Consider the following 25,108-nt stretch of genomic DNA (forward strand, 5'->3'; position numbering starts at 1 on the left):
AAAAAAACACAAAGAGATAATTCCATTGTCTTTATTCATGTTTTATCTGTCACAATCCACAACAGATGTAGCTGTCCAGCTAGCTCTTGTAACTCTGGTCAAATTATCTTTCCTCCCATTCATCTTCTTGTATCTGAGTAGATGAAAAAAGCTTGATTTGCTATGGGGGTCAAAACCTAACATCTCTCTTCCTGCCAGCATGACCCTCAGATATAGTGGGGTAAAGTCACTCTTACAGTTAAGAGCGTAGACCCAGCTAGCAGAAGTTTGTTATGAGAACGTTTCTTAGAGGTTTTTCATGTTTTTGGAAATGTTTTAAAAACATTCAAATGTCTACTGTGGAGCAAACTACAGTAGAGATGATGCTCTTCATTCCAACCAATAGACTCTACTGGTTTAGGTTCTCATTGACTCGCCATAACAACAGTACATGACCTGCACAGAGTTTCTAGTCACCAATTAATCCCACACATGAGAGATAAGGGACAAGACACGTGAAACATGAAAAACCTCTTATAACAAACTTCTGCTAGCTGGGGAGACTACTGTAGAGCACTATACCAAACTCACAAGCAAGCCTACATGACAACAGCTGCAATAACTGCTTCATTAAAGCAAACTTTGTTTTATGGTGAGATCAGAAAGGCACATGTGAACTCTATCAAAAGACACAGACTGATCTAAGAATAAGAGGGATGAATGGATACACAACTCTATAGGGGGATTGTTTCTATGTCTTCTCCAGCAGGAGGCGCTACTACACAGAGTAGGTTTAAGACTTCTTGAAGACCTGCTTGTCAACAACTCTGTTCTGATTTATTTCTGCATACAGAAATAAAGATCAAACAAAGAGAGATACATAGGCCTCTTCCCCAGACTGTCACATAACTGGGCATCAAACTTTTGCATCAGCAGACAAAATGTCAACTGTGACCAAATCTGTAGTACTGTATTAAGAAAAACTTCTTTAACAGACCTTCAGTTATTATGTACATCACATCTACAGTTATTATTTCAAATCAGTTTAGCAGAAAAATCACTTTAAAAACGATAATATCTGGGTGTCCCATAAACAATGAGCCCCTAATTAAACCTGGCAAGCAAATGTCATTTGTATCCTCAATTTTTTTAATTTTCAAATACAGTTTAGTGAAACCAAGAGTCTAAAACACGCACCAAGTGAAGTTCCTCTCCGTTAATCCAGTGGGTCCAGCCTTTGCCCTCGTTCTCTCCTTTCTGTGCACACACCAATTTGTCTCCATCCCAGGTGGTCTTTGGGATTAAATGAACCAAAGAAAACACACATTGCTTATGTATTCAGATCTGGGTACCATCACAAAACAATAAAGAATAATGAACATTGTATGTGATGTCAGTTATTATTGAATACATTATGCACATTTGGTTAAATATTAAACAGCTGTTTTTTATCGTTTATTAAATTCCGATTAGAAATAAAAAGGCCCATCAAGATAGAATAAAACATAATCTTGCCCATTGCGTTTAACTTTCACCGGTCCTTGCAGTTTAAAATATTTTCTTTACATATCTGCATTCCTTGTATATGCTAGGGGATAACAAGAAACATAACAAATCAAACAAAAAAAAACTATTGGAGCCAATCCTTGGTCAAAGCCTCAAGAAAAGCATATAATTATTTCGTCAATTTTCTGTTCACCCCAAAGTGTTATTCGTATTTCTGGATTCATACATAATTGAAATAAAGGTCAAATTTAAAACAAGTTTCACAGGTATTCCTCCAACTCATATGTCAAAGTTTCTAAAGGTGCTGATAGTCTTGATTGTAATGTGATCTTTACTCTGAGTGATATTTTAATCAGGGTTTAACAAGATGGCAATTTCCCTGTTAGCTTTGTTGAAGGACCCAGTCTTTGGTTGTTGTAGAGGCTTTGATTATGTTTTTTTGGGTGTTTAACAATGAATGTTCATGTTTCTTATTTAAAAACACTTTATATTTTACATATTTCAAGTCTATTGTTCATAGCAAGGCTGACCAGGTCTTTCGTGATTGGATTCTGCTTCTCAGGGTGTTGGTCGGTGCCCACCTCACGTGTACTCATAAACTTTGGCTTTTAGCAATAGACAACAACAATGGCGTCAACTTCGCTTCATGTTTAAAAACATGCGGATCGATCTAAGTGTAATGGAGGTCTATTTGTGCATAAGCGTCAATCTTTGTAAGAGATCACAATTATTTCCTACTATGAAGAGGGGTATGACACCAGACCGCACGGTTATATTAAATTACACTAATAACAGAAGCTTTAGTTTTGACTTTTTATATTGGACCCTAGTTGGATAATAAAACAAGCAGATTGACCAGGAGACATTTGCAAGCAGGACTTCAATGGACGTTTAATAGAAGTGTTTAAGAGGTATGAACACACACACAATATCAGTGTATTACACAGAACAGCTTTCACAGCCGATGTCGAAATCATGGAATTTGTTATTTGCCCATCGGTTATCTTAGAGTATGTGTCGCGGAATACTTATTACCAGCTGTAGGACTGTGATGGAAGTAGTTTAGTGCGTAGCTCACTCAAATGTTCCTCTCTTTTTAGAGAAGAGGCTCTTCCTCTTCTCTAAGAAATACCTTGCGCCTCTTTTTGGAGTATTCCTGTGGTTGGAGGTTATTAAAATCACTCGGAATGGTGACATCATCTGCCCGGGAAGTAGAGGGCTATAGTACGATCCAGCCGTTCTCTGTAGACTCCAAATTCTGTTAAAAACACTTGCCGCTATCCAAACTGGTTATATTGCCCTTCGAAGGGCCCTTTGGGAAGGGGACGCCCCACAAAACATGGCTCCAAATAAAGAGATAAAGACATTGTTTTAATCGCTCTTTTTTCCAACTGAATTTTAAACAGATAGCCTACATTTGGAGATACAGTTGTGTTGTTCCATCCAGAGTTTACAAATCAAGAGCTTTACTCTTCAAAGGGAGAAGGGGATAGGGATGATCACTTTGGAATGGAAAGCGATAAATATCTCGCTTGGCACTGAACTTTGAGCTCTGTCATTTTGCAGGTACATTTATGCTCTTACAGCAACATTACATACTAACTAAAAGGTTTAAGAAAAGTTATAGCATTTGGTTAGAGGCGCCTAGTTTCTGAAACCACTTGTAACTCAAGTGGCCACTCACCTAATTTACAGAAATTTAAGGTTTAATATAAATTACACTGGTGTGTTATATAACAAATACAGCCTCCTCACAGTTGTGATGAAGGGTAAAATTTGCTATATAAACCCAAATTTTCTTTATACATGGCTGCAAATTTTTTTTCTGCTGTAAAGTTTTCCCATTTTCACGGTCTTTGAACTTGATAACTTGGCTACTTTCATGATGTTTTTCCTGTTTTTGGCCCTAGTGTTCTATATTAAACATATAACGTTAATAAATGCGGGGTTTCTAATTATGAGATAAATATCAGTTTTACAAAATACATAATTCTGAAGTTTTCACCAATAAAATATGTAACTGTACGTTACATATGGAATTGGATTCAACCTTTGGAATCGACTCTCAATTCCCAGCCCCAATTGTCGCTTTGTGACCCACAACGGAAGACCTGAAGCTCGTGAACACTCGCTCCTGTTCTTTTCTATGCACAACCGCGTTTTATTCACCACCATATCAGATTTATGGTTGCGGCCCAAAGGCCGTCGGTGGGACGGGCATTCTGGACTTTGACAGAATGGTCTGCTGGTCAGTCCGCCCCTGAGCACCGATCCCCCTGATTAATGGTAAGGGGACAAGTTACCATTACATTCTTGATATGAAATTATGTCTTCATGCAACCCAAATTGAATTGAATTAAATGAAAAGTGGAATGGGATGTAAATTTCACTGAATTCTCATTAAAATTCCTAGAACATCTTGAAAAGCTTTCTTCATCTGTTATACAGTGTTTTTGGAGTACAAATTGCTTTCTGCTCACATGACCTTTACTTTGCAGCCTTTTACAATCCAATTAATTTCAATGAACTCGTTATAGGCTTCATTTCGACAACCTGCATTTTAAATCTAACGAGTGCATGATACTGATTTGGAGCATGTAGACCTTTAATAAATTACCTTTGACCCACCCCCTTCCCAATGATAAGTAAGGGTGCGTTCATATTTCTAGTTGGTTCTTTTTGATCATTTGGTCCAGACCAAAAAGAAAAAAAAATGTAGTCCTGGTTCGCTTGCATTTAGACTGACATTTTAACAGCGAACCTAAATATATCGAACATAACAGCTTACGTGTAACGTCGCAACCTTGCTAGACAGCTTTTATGATTTGTATTTTAAAACGGGATTTACCAGACATCCAAAACAATGCTGTGTGCTGGTTATACATGCTCAGCACATTGAGAATGTTTTCAGACAGCCGGTAACTCGCGAAGATCTCACGAGGTGTTTAAAGTAGTCAAAACAGGGCCAGGAAGTCATCCGTTGCATGCGCAAGCACATTTCTAATAAACTTTCCTTTTATATTACCAAATCTGTCTCAAAGTTCATTTGAAAGTGGACCAAGACCCATCTTTTCAGCAGTCTCTGTCCGCTTGTTTAGAGCGCACCAGGGTTTGGGTGGCACCCTTCACACTTACACAAATAAACCGAGCAACAGAGCAATCGCACCAGAGTACGTTTTAATCGAACCTAACATGGCACACGGAACACACCCTCAGTTAGTTTATGAAAGCTAAAGAGGATTAAACATTAAAGAGAAAAGAGAACCTAGAAAGACCACAGGGCCAAATAAGTAGCAGTGCCTTGTTTTGTGAGAGGATAATTCAATTTTCTGTAATCCTGAAAATTTGATTTGCACAAAGCCATTAATTTTGTAGGAAGTAGGTAGAAGGCAGATCTTTATCATGTGGTTTGTTTATAGACATTTATTTTAATTTAAGATGTTTTGTTTATATTATAGACTTGTGTTTAATATTAATAGATTACATATAATTGCATGTCATATTTAATACAAACTTTTATGTGTAACTTTCTCTTTGTAATTGTGTTGCTTTTTATTCAAGTTATTTATATTTTAACAGTGTTCTTGGCAAAATGTCTTTGACTGATTGTCATGCATAAACCGAACACCACCAGTACACATACTTGATTCGTTTATTTCAGTTTTGTTTTGTATGCTTTTGGTACACATGTGAGAAAACGTCTTGGTTACGTATGTAACCTCAGTTCCCTGATGGAGGGAACGAGACGTTGTGTCGAGAACGACAGATGGGGTTCGCCCTTGAGAACCAATCAACTCTGACTACTATAGAAAAGGCCAATGAAATTTGGCGAATGCAATTTGCATGCCGGGCTCCGCCCCCGGAAATCCGGTATAAAAGGAGGCCGGCGTGCAGCATTCACTTACCTTTGTTCTGAAGAGCCTGAGACCTCTCAAACTGCAGCAGAATACGATACGTGTTCGTGGCATAAGGGACACAACGTCTCGTTCCCTCCATCAGGGAACTGAGGTTACATACGTAACCAAGACGTTCCCTTTCTGTCGGTCTCTCGACGTTGTGTCGAGAACGACAGATGGGGTTGCCTATGGAAAACGCCACAACGCTGTATCGCGTCACAATCTCTAGCGAAGCGACGGTAACAAGCCTGGGCGTGTCATCTCGAAGCTTTCGTGAGACTGTAACCTTCCAGTGTGGTGGTCGGGGGGTTCCAGAGCTTTCTTGGAGAAAGATGGGTACAGCCCTGACCGGTAACTTTCACGGACGGGGCCTTAGCTCTCTATAGGCGAGAGGCCGTCCAGATCAGTTTACACCGGGTAAGCGCGACTCTTAATCAGAGAAGCGCTACAGAGGCCACCTCCTACCCGTGGGGAGGAATATGGTGGATATAGGTATGGTCTCGTCCTTGGAGGAGAACGCATGGAATGTGCGGACTGAGTCGTTAACCGCGAGGTGGAGGCCCACCTGGGGAAGCTCATGGGTTACCAGGAGTGGGAACCAATCTCATGAGGATACATCAGACGGAACAGCCCACGGAGGGGGTGTTACAGACGTCCGGTAGCACTAGGTCCGGTTAGAGCTATCTGTGATAGCTCACATGGTATCCCGGCCTAAGGGGGAAGGCTGCTCTGCCCAGCCAGCCCCCAGGGGGTGCTTGTTTGGTGATGGATGGAATGCCTATTCTTAACCAGTGTCTGGGTAAGAAGGGAGGCTGGTGAGGTACCAGTTTCTTAGCGATGTGTTCGGGTAAGAAGAAAAGGTAAATAGCACACTGACCCAACCTGTTAGAGGGTGGAAAGGTGCTTTCGCAGGCATACGCCCCCCCGGATGCCAGTCCTACATGTCGCCACGCAGGACGTGGGCTGACACCGGGTTTACGCGAAGGTTGTTAACCCTTGCGAAGGTGTTTGGGCATAGCCCAACCCGCAGCTCTACAGATGTCTGCTAGAGAGGCGCTTCTGCCAGTGTCCAGGAGGTGGCTAAACTCCGTGTGGAGTGAGCCCTCACTGCCAATGGGCATGGGAGATTCTGAGATCGGAATGCCGTCGTAACGGCGTCCACGACCCAGTGCGCCAGCCTCTGTTTGGAGACAGCCTTCCCCTTCTGCTGTCCTCCAACAGACACGGAGCTGGTCAGAGCTTCAGAGCTCTGCGTGCGGTCCAGTACGTACTGGACACAACACTAATCGGGTTGGGTCTTCCTCCCCTATGGGGAGCGCCTGCAAGTTCACCACTTGGCCCCGGAGGGAGTAGTGGGAACTTCTTGGGCACGCATCCGGGCCTGGGTCTCAAGATAACGTGAGAGTTTCCAGGGCCGAGTTTAAGGCAATCCAGGGACACGGAGGATGCTCGGTGGTCCCCTACCCTCTTGAAGGAAGTGAGCGCCGTCAGGAGGGCGGTCTTACTCTATGAGGAAGATCGGAACCTCCGAGGGGCTCTTTGGGGGGCCCTGAGGCTCCCCAGGACCACTTAGGGTCCCAAGAGGGTATGGAGCAAAGATGAGGCGGATTCCGCCCTCTCGCTGCTTAGGAACCTGGTGACCAGGTCGTGTTGCCCTAGAAACTTTCCACCGACTGAGTCGTGATGAGTGGCAATAGCGACTACATACACTTTCAGTGTGGAAGGGAGATGTTAGTCTCCAGTCTCGTGAGGAGGGGAACACAATCCTGATCAAGCACCTCAGTGGGTCTTTCTCGTTGAGAAAGACACCAGGACGAGAAGAGGCACCGTCTAGAGGCGTGTAACCGCCTAGTAGATGGGGCCCTAGCCTGGGTGATGGTCTCAGCCGTATAGGGGGAGTAGCCATCTTAGGATCTTCTCGTCCCGTCTAGAGACCAGACATGGGTGTTCCAGAGGTCTGATCTGGGATGCCAGAACGTGTCCTTCCCCTGAGAGAGCAGGTCCTCTCTCAGGGGAATGGTTCAGGGGGAGTCGCTGTCCAGAGCATCGGCTCTGAGGCCAAGTGCGGTTAGACCGGTGTGGTGTAACCAATAACACTTGGTGCTCCTGCTCCCTGACCTTGCACAGAGTCTGTACAAGAAGGCTCCTGGGGGGGGGAAGGTGTGCTTCCGCCCATCCCGCGGCCAGCTGTGCGCAAGGATATCCGTGCCGAGGGCAGGGACTATCAAGCGGGCAAATGGTGGTGTTACGGGAGGTGAACAGGTTTTACCTGGGCCTACCCGAACAGCCTCCAAATGAGCTGGACTGCACGGGGGTGGAGTCGCCACTATCCACGAGGCATAAACTGGCGAGAAAGCACGTCGGCTGTCTAGTTCAGTTTGCCCGGGGTGTGTGGCCTGCAGGGAACGAGTCACCTGTTGACTCCACCGGAGGAGGCGTCGAGCAAGTTGTGTTTAGCTGCTGTGTGCGAACGCCACCCTGACGATCTGTATTCGCTACAGCTATAGTGCTGTCCTCGGAACAGCACGTGCATGTCTCGCACGAGAGGCCGTAGCCTGCTCAGTGCAAGTAGCATAGCCCACAACTCTTGGCAATTGATATGCCAGCGCAGGCGGGGGTTCGTCCAACACCCCACCTGCGTGCCCGTTGCACACTACACCGCACCCCTGCAGGGAGACTTCAGTCGTCACCACGACCTGCCTCATAACCTGCTCAAAGGGACCTGAGTCCGTCGAAAAAGTCATAAAGACTAGGGGATATGGTGCGTCGGCAGCAGGGCGGCATCACCATGCGCCTGCTGCCGGTGTGCCACGCTCTCCTCGGAACTCGACTCTGAAACCAGTGTTGGAGCGGTGTCATGTGCATCAACTCGAGGGGTATTAACCCGCGAGGACGCCATGTGTCCCAGGAGCCTCTGAATTGTTTCAGGGGGACCGCTGTCTGCCTAAAATGTTCATTTCAGACAGTTCAACACTGGTTGGGCACAACTGCGGACAGGTGTGCCGACATGGTGACAGAGCTGAGTTCCATACCGAGAAAGAGGATGCTCTGCACTGGGGAGAGCTTGCCCCTCTCTTGGTTGACCTGGAGTCCCAATCGACCTAGGTGCCGGAGCACCAGGTCCCTTTGTGTACATAACAGATCTCGCGAGTGTGCCAAGATAGGCCAGTCGCTGAGATAGTTTAGTACCCGCTCGCCTTCCTCCTCTCAGGGAGAAAGGGCGGTCAGGGACAGACCGAAAGGGAGGACTCTATACTGATATGCCCGCCTCTCGCACGCGAACCGTGGGAACGGCCGGTGTCGAGGAGGATCGAGACATGAAAGTAAGCGTCCTTCAGGTCGATTGCCACGAACCAATCCTGACACCTCATAGATGTCCGGACGCGCCTCTGTGTGAGCACCCTGAATGGCAGCTTGTGAAGGTGCTCTGTTCAGGGTACGCAGCCTTTGGGGGCAACCCGCCGTCTTTCTTGGGAACGATGAAGTGCGGGTGGTGACCCACTGAACATCTTGGTTTTGAGGGACGAACTCGATGCCTGTTTTGCCAGAAGGGTGGTGACCTCTACCCGAAGTACGGAGGCGTCCCTGCCTCTGACAGAGGGAGAGATGATGCCCCGAAACTTGGGTGAGTCTCTGGCGAACTGGATCGAGTAACCAAGACGGACCGCCCTCATTAGCCAGCGAGACAGTGTGGGCAGCTCTCGAGCTCCCAGGGACTGTGACAGGGTGACCAAGGGGACGGTCTGCTTCATCATTCCCACGGGGGGTGGTTCGTCGGCTGGCGGAGCTAACCATGTCGCGGGGAGTCCCCGGAGGGAAGGTTTTTGCTCCGCCTGCTTACCTGCCTGGCGGGACAACGGCACGCACTGTCGGTTTGAGAGTGGTGACGGCTGTCGTATGTGTACGACCTCACGCCTCGCCAGGGTGTGAGGTCGGTTCGCCGAGCACAGTCCAGTGGAGTGTGCGATCGGCTGCAAGTAAACCCGGGGAGAACAGAAAACTCAGTGAGTAAGTGGGCGCCAAGCCCTAACAAGGGCCCGGCTTTGGTGACGAGGCAGGAGTCGTCCCATACCGACCGATCAGAGCCGTGGCTGTGAAGGTTCGGGCCCGATGTTGTTCTCCCTGGGGTCTTTCCGTCAGTGTCCCTTCTCGCGAGGAGGTTGCTGACGGGGTGGAGGTTTCCCCCTCGACCTCTGCTTCCGGGGTGCCGCCTGTGGGGGCACAGGAACCGGAGCCGATGTCGAAAGGGTCCTGGGTTGCAGGGAAGCAGACGTCACGTGAGATCTCGGAGGCCTGTAGGCGGCCGAGTCGCGGCGTGAAAAAAAATGTGGTTAATTGCCACTGTCTGCTTCGCCGTCAAAAAACTGCTGAGCGCAGTCCTCGACGGTGTTACCAACAACCCACCCTGCGAGATGAGTGCATCAAGAAAGCGGACTTCCTTGCTGTCACTCTTCTGCACAAGGTATAGCCGGGGGTGTCTCTCCTGGACCACTACCGTGGACATCGTCCGACCCAGGGCCCGTGCCGCCGCCTTAGTCGCCCGTAGAGCGCTGTCAGCGGTGGCACGGAGATCCTGCATTATACCCGGGTCGGCCTTACCCTCGTGGAGCCCTCTCAACGCCCTGGCCTGGCGGACCTGCAGGATGGCCAAGGCATAGAGAGAGGAGGCAGCCTGGCCCGCAACATCGCAAGCTTTCGACACCAGTGATGCCGAAGTCTTACGTGCTTTGGACGGTAGGAGTGGTCGATCCCCCCCCAGGTGGTAGCCGTCCGCGGCACAGGTGCACCGCAGGCGGACGTTCCACCCGGGGGATCTCGACGCAGTCCTTGGCTGCCTCACCATCGAGGGAAGTAAGGGAGCCGGAGCTGTTTTCACTGGAACGGTCCGTGAGTGGAGCGTTCCAAGTTTTACACAGCTCCTCATGCACCTCCGGGAAAACATGGCACCCGGGGTGGGCGCGGTTTGCACCGCGCACCGACCTCGGGAACCACGCATCCCCGGGTTAGCACGGATGACATCACTTCTGCTTCCTCCTGAACTCGACCGCTGGGGGTGGAGTTTGGATTCGGCAGAGTCGGATGCCAGTCTCCCTCCGATGCTGCGAGCGACATCTCATCTACGTCACACATCGTTTCCGAGTGTGTGTGTGAGGATCCGGACGGTATGCCACCGCCGGTTGGGGAACGTTCAGAAGAGCGAATCGGGGTGCGATCGGCCCGTGAGCACTTGGCTGGCGGGTTTACGTTCGCAGAGTTCCCCGTATCACTAACGCTGCTAACGTGGGTGGTCATCGGGGCCGTAGCCACAGATGTCACAGCCCGGGTAGCAGACGAAATGGTGGCTGGTTCCCGTAGGAAGACAGCCACCCGTGACCGCAACTTCTGAATGACAATCTGCCCGCAGTGCAGGCAGATGTGTCAACGAACGCTGCTTCAGTGTGCTGGACGCCCAGACACCTAATGCAGCGATCGTGTCCATCCCCCTCCTCGATGAGGGTGCCGCACCCAAGAGAACAGCGGGACATGCCGCGCTGGAGAATGCTCAGTCAGTCCTGAAAAGGACTTTTAGAAAAAATCTCTAACACCTCCGGAACCGCCGAGACGCCCAGGGGAAGGTCGCTGCAGGAAGGGACGATCCGCTGTAACACGTCGTAGAACCAGCGTGTAGTTGTAGAGGATTGAATCCTGAGTTGTACTCATGAGCGATGGCTCTGAAGAACAAAAGGTAAGTGAATGCTGCACGCCGGCCTCCTTTTATACCGGATTTCCGGGGGCGGAGCCCGGCATGCAAATTGCATTCGCCAAATTTCATTGGCCTTTTCTATAGTAGTCAGAGTTGATTGGTTCTCAAGGGCGAACCCCATCTGTCGTTCTCGACACAACGTCGAGAGACCGACAGAAAGGGAACATAAGGCCCAACATCCCGAGAGTCCATCAAGTTTATTTATGAGAGCTGCAGGAGCCAGACTTCATTCAGCACATCATCTTTCTTCCTGTCAATCACGTCCTTGCCTGTCATATGAAGAGTCACATACACCTTCCTCGTTCTGCTTGTTAAATTACCTCCTAGCAGTTGGTAGGACAGACTCCAATTCCAGTAATGCTGTTTGTAGCAAGTGAATTACCTCTAATGCAGAACAAAAGTTTAATCCCATCTTTCATACATCATACAGTCCCAGGTAAATTAGTGACATGCTAAAGCAATGTTTTTCAGTAGTGGGTGGCAGTTCACATAGGTTTCCTGAGGACATGCATCACCACCATCCCAGAAATTAAAGAGAGGAGAGAGATTAGACGACAGCAAACAAAAGTAACCATCTGCTGTAATCTTTTTAACACAACTTGTTAATCTTCTCAGAACAAAGACGATGGTGCCTGAGGCCTATAATTATGTTGAAAGGGTGTACGACAAATGCTTTTGTATCAAAATATGGATCACAGGTTGTATAAATGCAGGCCATAGCTTCTTAAAGGAACAATAAAGAGTTTTGGATCTATTGACAGAAATGCAATATAATATAATATACGAAACTATTTCTTCAGAGGTGTATAAAGACCTTACATAATGAACCGTTATGTTTCTAATACCTTAGAATAAGGTGTTTATATCTACATTCAGAGCGGCCCTAAATACATTGAATTCACCGCCGTGTTTTGTACAGCAGCCCTAAACGGACAAACTCTACAACCTGCGTTTCCTCTCCCCTATGGCGGTGAAACGGATCGCGGATGGTCCGTGATCTGTACGGATCATACTCTACGGTTCGGAACGCATGTGACCTGCGGATTACATGTATATTTATTTATCATAGAGTAAGAGAGTAAAACGTATGGATCTCCAAAAAGTTACACATTGGACCTTTAAACACAGGTCTCTGTGTGCTTTGCTCGGTTCGAGCAACAGACCCCCCTCTGTTCAAATCATATAGAGCAGGTACACAACTGCAAGAAAAAAGGGGCACCAAAGGAAGTGGTTAGTGAGTCATGCTTATTTATTCATATGGGAGAAGATAAGGAAATAAGGACATGAATCTGTATTCACACACACTGTCATTAACTCCTGACAAATCCCTTTTCAAACTCTGAGCCAATCACAAAGTCAATGTCGTAGTTCTTGAATGTGATCTTGATTGTGTCGTTGATGAAGTGATCTTCATTCTGTGTGAGGATGTCGCTGGCATACCGCTAGACTAATCCTAATATCAACCTCGATGTCTGCCAGTTTCATTTGCCAAAATTAAAATGAGATTGCTTAACTTGTGGCATATGTGTACTTTCTCTTCAAGGCTGTGTGTACTTTTTGAAAAGTAATATTTTCATTTTTATGAGACTGAGTTGTTTCAGGGTTCCCACGGGTCATGGATTTCCGGAATATCATGGAATTTTAAAAGGTCTATTCCAGGAAAGTCATGGAATTTCATGTATTTTTCTCAAATCTTTTTTTTGATAAAACATTATGAAATGCCACATACAAAACGTTATTAAGTAATGAAATAATTTGTAGAGGGATTTAAAAATGTCAATTTTTACCTGAAATTTGGAGCCATATTAGAGGGATAAAAATGAGATCAAAAGTGAAGAAATTGCACTTTTTGAGTTTATTTTTCAAAATATGCATACCTGTAACTCCAGAACTATTAGATATACCTTAATGTCCATTTGTATTTGTGTAATTGACCCACTTGTCTTTTGGGAACTACATTTTTAAAGCCCTATAACCTTCAGTCCTAGAGAAATGAGGATCTCTATGTGGCTTCATGAGAAAACTTAAAATGGACACATTTTCAATCATCAAAAACTAAATGTTTGTCATTTGTCGAATTGAGGAAAGTGTGCATACATGTCAAATGTGGTGAAAATGAACATCTGATTAAGCTTACTGATATTATAAATATGATTGTGGGTTTTAACATGATAGAAGGATCTTAGTAAAGAGTAATAGAGAGTGAAAGTCAGTTACCTATTTGTCAGGTATGGTGGCCCATACCCGAAATGTGACCTCTGCTTTTAACCCATCCAGTGAGTAGTGAACACACGCATAGAAAGTGGTAAAAAACTAAGATTGAAGACTTGAATGCTTTTTAAATGTGTTTTTTTATGTCGGACAGCAGTTTGCAAAAATTCTGTTGAATGACCCAGAGATTTCATTATATGAACAACATTTGTTCATGATATTTGTTGTATAAAGGTTTTTGTTCAATGGTTGTCCATAGTGGCCCTGAAAAAGTTCATGTTTTGCCATGAAACATGAACTTGAGAGGTTAGAGATGTTCAAACTTTACACCAGCATCCCCAATGTGCACCAAGATATGAGGGCCTGATAAATGCTTCTTGCAACTTTACATTGAGTATTCTAAAGCTGCAATGAGTCTAAATATTTAGTTTCATAGCAAAGTTTCATGCTTGTTAGTGCAGCGTGGTAAGTCTCTTTACAAAAGTGTATTTGATAAACCAAGATTTGCCTGTTTAATTATAAGAACTTTTCCTGCTTCCAATATGTGATGCACAGCCAGACAAACTAGATCAAACAGTATACACTGCTATGGTTTAGTTTAATCACTATCACCTCAATCTTGAAAGAAGATTTTCAACAATGTTTTTCCAAATTAATCAAGTGACCAGGACATGCTTATAAAAGTCTGTGTCATATTTGTGTGCTGTCAACCACCACTGGCCCACACAGTACGAGGGTTGCTTTATTCTGTAGGTAGCTCTATAGCCATTTTGTCACACTTGATTCTGAAATCTTATAAATAAACTATTCAGAGCAAGCTAATGTGCCTTAACCCGATAATTTTTGACAGGTTATATTTAGTGCAGTTGTTTTAATAGAAAAAGATAAATTTCTAGTTTCAACATTATTTGTTCTTCAAACATTCTTCTTTAAAATAAATGAAGTGATAGATTTTTTAAAAATGAACCATTTTTTGATGTCTGAAACTATGTCTATTTTTAAAATTTTTATGAAGCCACATTGAGATCCTAATTTCTCTAGGACTGAAGCTTATAGGGCTTTAAAAATCTAGTTCCCAAAAGATAAATGGGTCAATTACAAGAATATAAATGGACATTAAGGTATATCTAATAGTTCTGGAGTTACAGGTATGCACATTTTAAAAATAAACTCAAAAAGTGCCATTTCTTCACTTTTGATCTCATTTTTACCCTCTCTAATATGGCTCCAAATTTCAGGTAAAAATTGACATTTTTAAATCCCTCAACATATTATTTGATTACTTAATAACCTTTTATCTGTGGCATTTCATAATTTTTAATAAAAAAAAAAAAGATTTGAGCAAGGGACCTCTTGTTGAGTTGACACAGAATGACCCTTAAGTCAAATGCAGTCACCTGTAGCTCTTAAATAAGGTAAAATGCCAGGAAAATTAACATTTCAAGAGTTTTGACTAAGACACCCACTTCAAAGACTGGGTTTCATTTATTATAGGTCATGGAAATTCAACTTTTTAGTCAGTGAAAGTCAGGTTAAAGTCAGGGAATTTGACATTTGAATTAGAGTGGGAACCCTGTTGTTTATTGTGTCTGTGTGTATAGACCATCAGATGATGTAAACAACGCTGCTCCAGCACTGGTCCAGAAGAACTTCAGTTCTTGAACAAAATACAAGCAACAGAATTTTGATAACTGATCTACATCTTGCAAAGTGGTCTTAAGGAGATAAAGTATAAAGCTGTGGAAAGTTTAAGGGGCTACTCTAGTTTTGACTTTAACCATTTCTGCATGTATTGTGGTCATTCTACTTTTTAACAAACAAGACTCTGAAAGACAAAGAGAATGTAAAGATGCACGAAGGTTGTGAAAAATGTCAGGCGTATTCTTTATATATTTATTTTTGAACAGATTAGAGTATTGTGTTATTTAAACATGAATACAAACTTTTTTATATTAAACTTGTTCGTTTTTTGTTTGTTATATTGACCAGTTTATATTTTTTTCTGCAAATAAAAAACAATAATTTCATTTGGAATTTGGAATAAATATTTATACAAGTTTACAGAAAACAGTATTGAAAAACTGAAAATAATATTTGAGTGCACATGACCTCTTCATATTTAGTACGCATTTATTATTAAAAAATATTGAGGGATTATACAGCCTTACTCAGAAATAAAATTGTTTTTATTTTGTCGCTGCTGTACCGTGATGATGTTAATCAAGCCTATTCAAGAGCTTCTGCTTTTCAAATCCATAATGGATTCACAGAGAACTTTCAGGTGCCTATTTATTAATTAGATTTTCTTATTTCAGATCCGATATCCATTGTTATTAGCTGGAATTTGTAATTAAAATGAAAGTCTTTTCTTGTGATGCACACCAGTCATGTTTTTGTAAGGTATGTTTTTTAAAACAACTAAAATATCCCAATTTACCCAAGGCCTAATCCTGGTTTAAGCCCCTTAGTGTTTTAATTTTGAAAGTAAAGTAAAGTTTTACTCAAATAAAAAAAAAGTAATAATAGGAAAATATTAAGTAGTAATCAAATCTACAGTAAGTTACCTGTAAACCTAAATTTTACGGTCTACAAACCAATTGCAATATTTAGTTTACATTTCTCCTCGTAAGACATCATTAAAATAGTGTATTGATATAGAATACAAACAAACACGTGAATGCCCATATAAAGAGTGGAAGGAAATTCTCTTTATTTCGCTCATTTATGTATTTTATTCTGTGTATACAAACAGAGGCAGAATTGGAAGGAAAGCTGAATCCTGCCATGCTTGAGACCCAAGAGACACGGACAGGCTCTTCAATCTAAGCGGGTCGCATTTGTAATCGTCATGCAGGTGTTTTGTCTGCGTGTCTTCTCTGGAGTCCAATTACTTTTCGATTTGCAGAAATTCTAGATTTTCTGAATGTTACGTAAGATGATATCCAGTCACACATCAGTGGTCTGTGTTCACGCAGCAGCTTTTTCTACCACTAATGTAAATAACACTTAAAACTCCAATCATCAGCCCCCCAGTCCCAGGATATTTGGAATGTCTCCCAATATAAAACACCTGATTCAACTGTTAATTAGTCGCCCCAATTAACACTCTAACAAGCCGATGAGTGTTATCAGGTGTTTTATATAGGGAGACATAAAAAAATTCTGGGACATACTAAAATTAACCATGTGCTTTTGTGGTAGAAGTGAAGTAACCATGGTTTTTGGTGCATTGATTACTTCAGGCAAAACCATGGTTTTACTACAGTAATTATGGTATTTTGGTTTTAACAGTAGTAAAACCATGGTCAATTTTCGTAAGGGTCAGAAACACTGATCTACAAAACAAGCAACTTGATCTGTTATCATAATTGATAGAGATCTTAAAGGTCTGGTGTATGAAATTGTGCAGCATCTAATGGTGAGGTTGCGAATTGCAACCAACAGCTCACTCCACCCGTCCCTTTCGAAGCACTAATGCGGATGCCACAGAACTAAGATGTCATAACGTTTGGCATCTTTCCCGCAGGAGATAACGTATTTACAAAATGCGCTCTGTGAAGATTTTTTTCCGTTTAGGGCTATTGTAAAAACAACATGGTGAATTCCATGTAAGGGGATGTGCAGTGTATGTATATGGAAATGGCTCATTATAAGGTAATAAAAACATAATGCTTCATTAAAAGGTCTTTATACCCCTCTGAACAGTGAACATTGGAATTTTAATATCAGAAGAAATAAACACTCAAAGACTATGAAAAACCTTCACATTTAATTTTTTTTCACAGTCATAGCCATGTTGATGGATGGCAGTTGTTATGAAAGATAAGTGGAGAGAGTTGTGTTTTAAATGGTTTTCACTGCATCTCTTGGACAAGTTCAGTCGGGGATGTTACTTGAAGCTGCTTTTACAGCTTTATGACTTTTTGAAGACTTGCTTACTCACTACACCAGCAGCTCTCAGCTCCTGTAACCAAAGAAAACATGTTTAAAGGGACAGCTCACCCAAATAACAATTCTTAACTGTTAAATATAATTTGTTCCTCTTATGTTATTTTATACCTGTATGGTTTTGTCTGCACAAAACACAAAAGAAGATATTTTGAAGACTGTTTGTAACCAAACAACACTGACCCCATTGACATTCATTGTGTGACAAAACCATTGTAACATTTCTCGAAATATCTTCTATTGTGTGCAACAGATTATACAGGTTTAAAATTACAGGATGATAGAATTTTCTTTTTGGATGCACTCTCCCTTTAACAAATACAATCACACACATCATTAGTACATCACCCCCTAAAATACATCAGTTGGGGGGTTATCAAAATACACGTCAATGAATGTATATACCTTTCATCCAGCTGGTGTCAGTAATGTCCAGTTCTTTGGTTTCAGTATAAGTCATCACTGTCAGGAGCAGTGTTTTTTATTTATTATGCATGCTCATACCCACAGCTGAAGCCAAACATCTGTTGTTATTAGCTGAACCCAACATACTCCAGTCAGATTCATTTAAGAATCCTATCAAATCATAATGATGACGTTTGACTTCCATTAAAATGCTCTCAACCAAGTTCAAAGGTATTTAAGTAATCAGTTAGTCAGTGTTGTGCTGTTTAATGTGCAACATTGTGGAGCTGAGAGGTTTGAGATCTGAGAATAGCTCTTCCCCCGCCATCTGCTATGCGCTGAGCCAGTATCCTACCTCTTACCTCACTTTTTCAACTTGAATGCCGCACATGTGCCGTGTGTATAGACTGATCAATGCTCGATGTGTATCTATACAAAATTGCTAAAGGATCATATAAAGGACGAAGTGGCGGTTTCCATTTTTTGCATAAAATAAAATGCACGCCTGATGGGAATATGGCAGAACTGGTCTGCAGTACCAAGTGAAGTTCATCTCCATCAATCCAGTGGGTCCAGCCTCTCCCCTCGATCTCTCCTTTCTGCACACACACCAGTTTATCTCCCTCCCAGGTGATAGTGGTCTACAACATAACAGAGAAAGTGATTTATTCTTAACCAACACAGTTTACAGCAGAAATATGGGCATTTTTGAACTGCAGTGATTAAGGAGATACATGGAAGCGGAACAGGTTTTCCACACAGATAGTGGAAAGAAAAACTCACTTTTTCGACACAAACTGAAAATTTAATCTGACCCTCAGATATGTGTTTGCACTCATATGATATACTGTGGAAAGTGGAAAATGCTTCCTCCTGTCCTTTGCTTGCTCTAAAGAATTTAATACCTCATTGTAGGTTGTTGCGAGGACTGAATAGGTCCAGTGATTTTTGTTTGGGGGAAACCAGGTCACAGAGACTTAACTGAAGTGGGTTTTATTGACTGGACCTCAAGAAAAGGCTTCATTCGACTTTTTGCTGTTAAATCAGATTGTCAACAATGGCCAAACAGGACAGTTACTCTAAATACATTAACACATAAGTCACATGCTGCTGGTCTCACACCACCTCAGCTGAGCAAAAAAAGAGTTAAGCAGACTCAACACAGATCTAAAACATGAGAACCTTCAAACGACAAGTAAAGCCAGAGAGGAAAACGACAGGAGAGAATGTAACGCTTCTTATTACATTAAATAGCCAATTATTGATCTCATTTCACAGTTTAGCCTTTTCTCATTAATAGAAACTGTGAACTGTAAATGACATGCAAAGATCGTACTTCAAGGGCAATGAAATGACAAAAGTGTTAACCCTATATTCCGAGACGAAATCACATGATATACTAAACCAGATTTTTTTATTATATATATTAGTTACAATTTTTTGTTAAACTTAATATGAATCAAATCTTGTTAAAAAAAATTCTCAACCAATCTAGCCCCTTACAAAGAATACTAAAGTTCACATATATACAGAATGCTTATATCAATGTACTAGTATATTCTTGCAAGTGTACTATTTCAATACTACTTGGGATTAACGTAGACTTTTAACTTTAGTTGTAACACTCTGGAGCACAAGTATTTCACAACTGCAACTATACAACAAGTGAACTTATAGATACTGATAGTTTACTAGTATTCAGTATTACTATAATTAAATATACCCTTTTATTGTATAATTTAAAGTGGCCTTAACTCAGTCAGTTTTTGCATATCTCATGCTAATCTTGAGTACTTACCGAAAAGTATCGCACCCTTTAAATATCCATAGAATCTTTAATTTGATCACATTTATTAAAGACAAATACATCTGTGTACGATTATTTCTGAAAGAATACGGTGGGGGGGAAGGGAGCTGGATCTATTACTGCTCCATCTATCAGTTTCAAACGATCTCCAAATCTAGCTTTAAATCCACCGTTTATATAACACCTAAATGCCGTGAACAAACATTCGCAGCTGAACATTGCAAACGCAGGGCTCTCTTGCTTGAGCTGGTTGACGTTTGCAAATGCTCCTTCTCCCGCCCTCCTTGGTTGACGGGTGGGCATGCTCTCTTTTTTTCCAGGAGAATTGTCCAATAAGGGACTAAGAAAAGTTGTAACGAAATGGATTTTCATGTTTGTAGAAAACTTTCCGAAACCTATATGAATGCTGGGGGAGTGTATCGAGCAAAGAAATACTACGTCCAACTCGTTTTTGTTGACAATGTCAAGCATGAGAAGCCAGCACGTTTAACATTGTAAAGAACTCAGAATGATTATTGAAACACCGTTGCACATCAACTTTTAGTCCTATAGACTGATTTCACGCCACCGCCATGTTGAATGTTGCATACTGCAATGGTTTGGACAACCAACCTTGAGTTATTAAAGCGATTTAAGCTTAAATCGATTCTTAAGTGTGAAGTAGGTATAGGATAGATGTCACACAAGCTGTTTTTCTTGACCACTTTAGCTATAACATCACATATTAGTGACTATTTAAGCTGCCATAAGCGAGTTTCATTCGTGCACAACACTGAAACGCTGTTTTTAAATGCATCATTTGTTTATTCATGTCACAGACTCTCAATGGTAGTCTAAACAATTGCAGTCTATCTGTCTTTCCGATTTTCTTCCCACTTCTGGCTCGTTTTCGATTTCACCATGGCAGCGGAGTGAAATCAGTCTATTAGGAAGATCAGATTCAGTTCCAGGCATGTTCTATTTACTCTAAGCTATTCCATCCTAAAGCTGGATTTTTACTCAATAAACATATATAAACGTATATATGTATGTAAGAGTATTTAAAAGGTTACACAGCCGAGAATAAATACAACTACAAGCAAAGTAAATGCAGTTATTGTAAATGAAATGATCACAGACAACAGTTTTGATATACTTTGCCTTACTGAAACCTGGCTTAAGCCAAATGATTACTTCGGTCTAAATGAGTCTACTCCACCAAGTTACGGTTATATTCATGAGCCACGTCCGGTTGGTCGAGGTGGTGGTGTCGCAACAATCTTTAGAGACTTTCTTACCGTTACTCGGAGAACAATGAATACATTTAAATCATTTGAAGTGCTTGCGTTGAACATAACTGTTCCAAATAAAAGTAAAAAACCATTGGTCTCTCTTACATTGGTTACTGTGTATAGACCCCCTGGGCCTTACACTAATTTTCTGATAGAGTTCGCAGACTTCTTATCGGATCTATTGGTTAACGTCGATAAAGTACTGATTGTTGGAGATTTTAATATCCACGTAGATATTGCTAACGATCCATTAGCTGTGGCGTTTAAAGAACTACTAGACTCTTGTGGTGTAACACAATACATCAATAGTCCTACTCATCGCCTTAATCATACCCTAGACTTGATTATATCTCACGGAGCCGATCTAACCAATATCGATATTATACCTCAAAGCGACGATGTTTCCGATCACCATCTTATAACATGTACACTGCGCACTGCAGAAATCAGTTGTATATCTCGTTATCGACAGGGTAGAACAATCACCTCAACTACTAAAGATAGTTTCGTAAAGAGCTTCCCAGATCTGACTCCTCTAATAACCTTTCCAACTAATATAGAATTGCTCGATGACATGACCAGCAACATGGGCACCATTTTCTCTAATGCATTAGAAGCGGTCGCACCTATGAAGTCAATAAGGATAAATGAAAAGATCACGGCACCATGGTATAATAACACCACTCGCGCCTTAAAAAGAGAAACGCGTAAACTGGAGCGAAAATGGAAACAAACTCAATTAGAGGTCTTTAAAATTGCATGGAAAGAGAGTGCAAGCTGTTACAAAAAGGCACTAAAAGCGGCAAAAGCCGAGCACTTCCGTAACCTCATAGAAAATAACAAAAACAATCCAAGGTTTTTATTTAGTAAAATTGCTAAACTAACAAACAAACAGACTCCACCTGACCTGGGTATTCCGCCGCACCTTGGTAGCAATGAATTCATGAAGTTTTTTACTGAGAAAATCGATATAATACGAGACAACATAGCTAAAACCAAACCTCCAAGTGTGTCGGAAGAATTAGTTTCAACCGTCACCCAAAAAGAAAAACTAGAGTGTTTTTCTCATATAAATCAGGAAGATTTAATTAAAATTATTGCAACATCCAAACCGACGACATGCTTATTAGACCCCATTCCGACTACTTTATTAAAAGAGTTACTACCTGCTGTAATTGAGCCCATTTGTAACATAATCAACTCGTCAATTAATCTAGGACATGTCCCAGGGCCCTTTAAGATGGCTGTAATCAAGCCTCTCATCAAAAAACCAAACTTAGACCCCAATGAACTTGTAAGCTATAGACCAATTTCAAATCTACAATACTTGTCTAAAATACTAGAAAAAGTAGTGTCAACTCAACTGTGTACCTTCCTACAAAATAATGACATGAACGAAAAGTTTCAGTCTGGCTTTAGACCGCATCACAGCACTGAAACTGCGCACGTTAGAATTACAAATGACCTTCTTATTGCTTCAGATAAAGGTAACATCTCACTATTAGTCCTGCTTGACCTTAGTGCTGCTTTCGATACTGTAGAACATAAAATACTTATAGATCGCTTACACAGTTATATCGGTATTCAGGGACAGGCACTGCAATGGTTCAGATCTTACTTAACAGACCGATATCAATACGTCCATTTAAATGGGAAATCATCAAATGTTACGCAAGTAAATTATGGATTACCTCAGGGATCGGTTTTAGGACCCTTGCTTTTCTCCATATACATGCTGCCCCTCGGCAACATTATTAGAAAACATGGAATTAGCTTCCACTGTTATGCAGATGATACTCAGCTATATATCTCATCAAGACCAGATGATTCCTTTAAGCTATCCAAACTGGCAGAGTGCATCGAGGACATAAAACATTGGATGACTAGTAATTTCCACCTTTTAAACTCTAGCAAAACAGAAATACTACTTATAGCAACAAAATCAAGTAAACAGAATATCTCCGACTACAGCCTGCAAATTGAAAGCTGCACTGTTACTCCAACAAATACAGTTAAAGACCTAGGCGTTATATTAGACGGCAACCTGTCATTTAAAAATCACATCTCAAATATCACAAAAACAGCCTTCTTCCACCTTAGAAATGTTGCCAAATTACGAAATAGTTTATGTGTTGCAGACGCAGAAAAGCTTATTCATGCATTTGTGACCTCAAGACTTGACTATTGTAATGCTCTACTTAGTGGTTGTCCTGTATCATCGATAAACAAACTACAGTTAGTTCAGAATGCAGCTGCCAGAGTTCTTACTAGGTCAAGAAAATACGACCACATAACCCCAGTTTTATCATCGCTTCACTGGCTACCCATTAAGTATCGTATTGATTTTAAAATTATTTTAATTACTTACAAAGCCCTGAACGGTTTAGCACCTACTTACTTAACCGAGCTTTTATCACGTTACAACCCATCACGCTCTCGAAGATCTCAAAACTTAGGACTTTTGATAACACCTAGAATAACAAAATCCACCAAAGGTGGACGAGCTTTCTCATACGTAGCACCTAAACTCTGGAATAGCCTTCCTGATACTATTCGAGGATCAGACACTCTCCCAATTTAAATCTAGATTAAAGACACATCTTTTCAGCCAAGCTTTCACTTAATGCATAGTTAATGAACAGCAGCTACGCTAATTATTCTCTTTATTCTCTTTCCGCCTCTGCCTCGGGATGCCCATCCCGAGGTAAGAAGAAGTTCCACCATGTCCAGGCGACCGACAGATGCCCATCCCCAATTTGAGATTACGCCAGCTACAGCTGCAGACTGACTGACCATCCCAGCTCCATCTAAGGCAATTCCACCACCAGCCAAGAGAAATATGACCATCAGACCATCCCAGCTCAGACCACTACATCCCCAGCCAAGAGCAAAGACGGTTTATTTGTCTTATTAATGCTGAAGTTACAATATTTGGTATTAAATGCTAAACTAAAATCACATGTCACCAGTTTGAGTGCAGCTATGACACGTCAGAGGGGATGTGGCCCTCCCGGTTGAGCCTGGTTTCTCCCGAGGTTTTTTCTCCATTAATCAATCATTGGAGTTTGGGTTCCTCGCCACAGCAGGGCAGTGTTGGCCTGCTCACCGGGAGACTGCATTCATTCATTTATTTATTTATAAATTAGATATTATTTATTAGAATGATCTTACTCGTTGTATAAACACCATGCACTGTGATGTGTTCTAACTTATCTGTTTTTCCTGTTTGCCCCTGTAAAGCTGCTTTGAAACAATACACATTGTGAAAAGCGCTATATAAATAAACTTGAATTGAATTGAATTGAAAGTATACTGTACTTAAAATACCAAATGATACTGTTAAGTAAATCTTAAAATTAAGTCTGAGTTTAGGACACATAGACTTTTCTGTCAGTGTAAATTAAGTAAATATTAGAGTAATTCAAGTATATTTCTTTGCAGTACAAAAATTGCTTTTATTTCAAATAAGTGTACAAATAGAGCAACGGTTTTGTGGGGAAAGCATCTTAAAGTGTGCAAAAACCAGAGTTTTAAGATGAACCATATTATTTGAAATAAAAATAAAATAAAAGTATGTTTGCTTTGAAAACACACACCCTAAACATTCATCTGTCACAGTTCACTCACCATACATCTGCGGTCGTCCACTCCACTTAGATCTTCTTCAAACTCTTGACCAACCAAAAAGTCCATGTTGTAATTCCTAAAGGTGCTGAGAGTCTTGATGATGAAGTGATCTCCATCCCTAGTGATGTCTTTATCAGGTTTTAGCAGACTGGCTATCTTCCTAACAGCCACATTTACATCTAACAGAAAATTAATGTAAACTGTGAAAATGTGAAATCCAAAGCAATATGAACAATACAATCTTTCAGAATGTCTATCATTTTTTACATTCTCTTTCTTTTTTAGACAACAGCTTTGTACAACTGTTAACTTCAAATTTTAAAGTAAAATAACTGTGGTAATATTATCACAATTATCTATGTAAAACTCACCCAAAGCTTTCAGATACTCTTCAAAGTTTTCATTGGAGATCATTTTCCAGTAGCCGTTATAATCAGCAGGCATCTTGAGAGCTGATTAAATCTCCACTGATGGGCTTGTTCAAAAAGAATCCCTTCCCCCTGCAAACACTGTCCATATGAAAGAACCACCTGCTTCAACAAGATCACAATAATCCGATTCGTTTTTTATGTCTTTTCTTCAGCATGTTTCAAGATATGAATTACTCACAGCACATACTCCAAATACATAACATACAAATGTTGACAGAACTTAATCTTTCTGCAGTTTAACAGCATTCGTAGATTTCATTCACACATTTTAAAAAGTTATACTT

The 25,108-nt window shown here is 41.7% G+C and overlaps 1 protein-coding gene across 2 annotated transcripts; it reads right to left on the reverse strand.

The window, feature by feature from the left end:
• Positions 1–17,041: 17,041 nt before the first annotated feature.
• rbp1.1 (retinol binding protein 1, cellular, tandem duplicate 1) lies at positions 17,042–25,093 on the reverse strand. 2 transcript variants are annotated; one of them, XM_056744148.1, is made up of 4 exons: positions 24,765–25,093; positions 24,394–24,572; positions 18,228–18,329; positions 17,042–17,299 (listed from the first exon to the last, which is right to left on the reverse strand). In XM_056744148.1, exons 1-4 carry the CDS (start codon positions 24,835–24,837, stop codon positions 17,249–17,251), a joined length of 405 nt encoding a protein of 134 aa, XP_056600126.1. In that variant the 5' UTR covers positions 24,838–25,093; the 3' UTR covers positions 17,042–17,248. The 2 variants fall into 2 exon arrangements, with proteins under 2 accessions (XP_056600126.1, XP_056600125.1); XM_056744147.1 differs by having other exon boundaries at positions 18,194–18,329.
• Between the last annotated feature and the right edge of the window lie 15 nt (positions 25,094–25,108).

Source organism: Triplophysa dalaica, chromosome 3, assembly GCF_015846415.1.
Source record: "Triplophysa dalaica isolate WHDGS20190420 chromosome 3, ASM1584641v1, whole genome shotgun sequence".
Classification (NCBI taxonomy): domain Eukaryota; kingdom Metazoa; phylum Chordata; class Actinopteri; order Cypriniformes; family Nemacheilidae; genus Triplophysa; species Triplophysa dalaica.